The sequence below is a fragment of the Papaver somniferum genome, chromosome 9 (assembly GCF_003573695.1).
Source record: "Papaver somniferum cultivar HN1 chromosome 9, ASM357369v1, whole genome shotgun sequence".
NCBI lineage: Eukaryota > Viridiplantae > Streptophyta > Magnoliopsida > Ranunculales > Papaveraceae > Papaver > Papaver somniferum.
In genome coordinates this window covers 24,412,682-24,417,310 of record NC_039366.1, presented here as the reverse complement: position 1 = coordinate 24,417,310, position 4,629 = coordinate 24,412,682, and the positions used below count along the sequence as shown (strand labels likewise).

The window sequence follows — 4,629 nt, the reverse complement described above, 5'->3', positions numbered from 1 at the left end:
TTGGAAAAGAACAAAATCATGAGGATGATAACAAGGTTGATTCTAGTCTCAATGCAAAGGGGAGTGGAAGGAAAAGAAAGAAGGAAATGGACGAAGCCTCAAGTGATTTATTAACCGCAAAAGTTTGTTCTATTGTCACATCAATGGAGGCTCATCTTCAACATAAAAAACTTGCTCTAGAAAAGGATAACGCAGCAGAATTCATGAAAGCTCTGGATAATCTACTTGAGACTGATTGCATCACAATGGATGAGTATTTGAGCATTAGTCTAAAATCTTCAGAGATGCCTGGTTGGCAGAAATTGTTTGTCAGTTTGAAAAGCGATGAGCGTCGTGTTGCCTTTGCACACAAAATTTTAGAAGAACGTTGAAATTCATGAATTAGGAAATAGTCAGAGATGTTATGAGTTGCTAAACAGTAGAATTTGTGTTGAATGTTGAATGACTAAATTACTTAATCGGGTTTTAATTTGTGTTGAATGTTAAATGACTGAATTAGTATTTGTTGAAGTTAATGAATGAATCAGTATTGAAGTTATGTTTCCATTTCTTTAAGAATATTTGCTTGTTGTTTATATTTAATTGCTTGCTGGTTATGTTTAATATGTCAGTGTGCTGTAACAATTTTCTTTCATTACGTTGCAGATTGAGAAGGCTACAAGGAAGTGGGTTTTATGTAGATAAGGGAAGCACCTAAATACAGGCAAGTACTTATATATGATGTCTCCATTCATCTGACAGTAGTTTCTTATGATGTCTCCGTTCATCTTGATTTTTAAGCTGTAATTGTGTGAAGTTTGAACTACGAGTTTGGTATCTGGGAGGAGCTTCAATACTGATTAAATTTTTAATGTTTAGTGGAGATGGTTAAATTTTTAGACTAGTACGTGGTTAGAGTACTATTGTTACCTGTTAGTGGAGATTTAAGATGAAATGAGTTTAACTTTGATAGGTTCCCTGGCCATGAGATTGGTAGTGGAATTTCTAGTATATACTGCATATTTGTGTATTTGATTTATACAATTGTTTAGGTGATGTGATTCAATGGATAAGTCTTATTTTGATTAATATTCTGACATCTGGCTTTTGCAGACTCCCAAAAGAGGTGTTAAGACCCCTGTAGCCTCCAAGAAAAAGACGGTAAATTTTGGTTCGTTTTTTTTCTTATGTGGTTGTGTAATGCCTTCCTCTATTTTTCAGAGGCTTACTACTTCATAATGCTTCCATCTACTTGTTGTTTTCATAAAAATGAAGACCTTACTATCTCAACTGGTAGCTTTATGTTTGTTAGTGAAGCAACTTAAAAAGGCTAAGCGGCGTGTACGCCCGAAGTACAAGAAGTCAATTTTAACGGGAAAGGCTTTCACCCAACATCTGTTAGAAGGAAATCCGAGGAATATGTACAACCTATTGAGAATGACTAAGGCTCCTTTTATTCAATTATGCAATGAATTCCGAGCCAAAGGACTTTTAGAGGATGACAAGTATTTAGAAGTAGAGGAGAAGATGGCAATGTTTCTATACACAATCGGGCACAATTGTAGGAATCGTGTAATTTTATATCACTTTCAACATTCAGGTGAAACAGTTAGTAAGTATTTTCATGAAGTGTTGACTGCTATGAAGAAATGGTCTGCTGAAGTCCTAGTTCCTCCACCAAATATATTTGATAAGCCAGCTATAACTAAAAGGAATAAACGTCTTAGAGAAGGTGCTTTCAAAGGTGTTGTTGGTGCATTGGATGGCACTCTAATTAGTGCCAGCATTCCGGTCGAGAAGCAAACACCGTATAGAGGAAGGGGAAGAGGAGAATGTAGCCAAAACGTGCTTGCGATATGTGATTGGGATATGTACTTTTTGTATGTAGTGGTTGGATGGGAAGGCACTGCTCATGACTCGAGAGTGTTGACCGAGGCAGTGCGTGATCCATCTTTCAAGTTTCCTCCACCAGGTAATATCTCTATTTTAAGTCCAATTTTTCTGCATTAGGTTTGTTTTCTTTACTCAATTTTATTTAGATTCTTGTGCACTGCGTTCTTATATATTTGAATTGTAGGAAAAATAAACTGTGCTGCCATTATAACATTCAGTCCAAGTATTTTCCATCTTAGGTTGTGTGCAGTGTTCATCAATTGATCACAATATCGAACTCTACTTAGATTATTTCAGGCCACCCCTGCGCCTGTTGGGATGGGGAATCTGTTCTTTGAACCACCTGTTAAACTACCCACCAAACTTACCAGTGTTAGAATATATGATGTTGTAGTTAAAGTGTAAGCTTTCTCAGATCTGCATTTCTGCAAGGGATAGAGTAGAGATGCCTGATGTGGATTTCTTTGTTTGTCTTCCGCTTTTTTTATTTTAGCTATCTTCTTTGTAGTCTTTTGGCTATCAATTAATAAAGTTTGTGAATTAGCAAAAACAAAAGAACCCTCATTTCATAGAAAGGTGAATAAGACTTTTGTCAAAATTGTCTACAAAGAGGGCAACTAGGATTTATTGTTGGTAATATCCCCTAAGCACAGTTTCATCTGAATGTTTGTATTCTTGGTTATAAAGAAATAAGAGATACATACCCAGTCTCTCATCATTCATCATTCATTGTGCCCTTTGCTAATCATTTTGGTTTCATCCTTTGTTAGGCTCCATTGAGCTGTGTAATTTATTTTGATTATATTGGCTTGTCATTTAGTAACCAGTACTACTTCATAATGTTTTTGTTCAACTTCATAATGTTTTTGTTGAAAATTTGCAGAAAAATACTATCTATGTGATGATGCGTACTCTCATACACAGGTATTTATGTGTCTGTATCGCAACATAAGGTATTGGATAGGTGATTATCGAAGAGTACCTCCAACAGCAAAAGAGGAGAAGTTTAATCAAGCCCATGATCGATTGAGGAATGTGATTGAGAGAGCATTCGGGGTATTGAAAGTAAGATTTCCCGTCTTAAGTAAAATGCCTTCTTACTCATTTGAGACTCAAAGAGATATCGTCATTGCTTGCATGTCAATACATAACTTTCTATGTCGTAATGCATTGGATGATTGGCTATTTAAAGAATATGAGAATGAGACATTTGATATGAATGAGACACAGGTGGAAGTCGAAGTGGAAGCGGAAACGGAAGAAAATGCACCTCGTCTGTTTGGACGACAAGAGCAGATATATATGAACAACTTACGTGATGAGATAGCTAGCCTCCTTTAGATTTTGTTGCTTCTGCTTCTTTTATGTTTGTAGGAATGAAGTATTTAGATTTTATTGTTTGGTAATGTTTAATTCCATCAAAAAGAGAAGTTGTTTAGACTGGTAGTGAACAATTTGTGATGTTACATAAAACTTCTGTTACATAAAAAATCCGAGCAATTAACTTCTGTGTAATTTATTTTGAGAAGTTTAAGCCAATGTAATTTATTAAATTGAAATCTAATATAATTAACTTATGTTTAGAGAAGTTGTTTTATGGAATTAAAAATCTCATATAGCTAAAGTTTGCTCATGGGTTGAAGTTTTAGGTTGTTAGACTGGTAGTGAACAAGTTGTTTGAAATGTGCACAAGGACATTTTCTGTCCAAAAAAATCCACTCAGCTGAGTCTGATCTGACTCACAAAACAAACATATTTTCTGACTCAGACCTTAGTGAGTCAGATCCAGATGAGTCAGGTGATTTTACTCAGATCCAGACGACTCAGATGAGTCAGCTGCAAACAAACACCACCTACATCTACATCCCTGTATTCTTTTCAAACTCCTCCATCGCTGCCATCAAGAGCAGCTCCATCAAACCTCATTATCGATAATCAATGGCAGCAAATATCTAAACCATCGCAGCTTCATATTCCATCAGCTTCTCGTCATCATATCACCGGCAGAGCATCACAGCACCTCTCATCACTGCCAATCCTGAACCACAGTTCCAAGACTCCATATCGAGAATAACCCAACAACAGCAGCTTCATTCTCGTTCTCGTCTCCAGTCACAGCCAAACCCATTCAAACTCCGTCCGTGAACTCCTACCATGCTCAGACCTTCTTCCACCAGTTACGACTCGAGCTCCTCTATTTCCATCACACTGCCTTCTCCATCACGATGAAGCTTCTAATATCAGCAGCCACTTCCATTGATCACCATTGCTGCCTGTTTCGTTTATAACTTCTCCATCGACAGCACTTAACTCCATCATGCAGTCGCCATCAGTCACGAATATCTCTTCTCAGTCCGCTGCAGCCAATCACAGCTTCAACTCTATCTCTGTTTCCATTCAACTGCACAATGATATCCCATTGAACTCACACGACCACGGACTAGTGCTCACCATCTCCTCCTCGTCACTTCAATCTCATCTTCATCTACCGCCAAAGAGCAAAACTCAATCATCAAACTCCAACGATCTTTATTGGATGCAGCTAAATCCCATTAATAACCATCACCACATGAAATGGCAGCATCCAAACCTCCCTGTCTCGATCACGGAACTGCCAAGCTCTGTACTAGTTAACTCAAACCACCTTCATCGTTCTCTCTGACTCAACATTTACCTCTCCTCCATTATCACAGTACGACAGCCAGCCTCGATCACCTCACTGACCCAAACTCGAGTTTGTATTTCGTAACCCATCTT

At 37.6% G+C, this 4,629-nt stretch overlaps 1 protein-coding gene across 1 annotated transcript; it reads left to right on the top strand.

The window, feature by feature from the left end:
* The first annotated feature begins 1,248 nt into the window (after positions 1-1,248).
* LOC113311599 (putative nuclease HARBI1) lies at positions 1,249-3,278 on the top strand. Its single transcript, XM_026560420.1, has 3 exons — positions 1,249-1,951; positions 2,756-3,145; positions 3,247-3,278. Exons 1-3 carry the CDS (start codon positions 1,249-1,251, stop codon positions 3,276-3,278), a joined length of 1,125 nt encoding a protein of 374 aa, XP_026416205.1.
* The last annotated feature ends 1,351 nt before the right edge of the window (positions 3,279-4,629 follow it).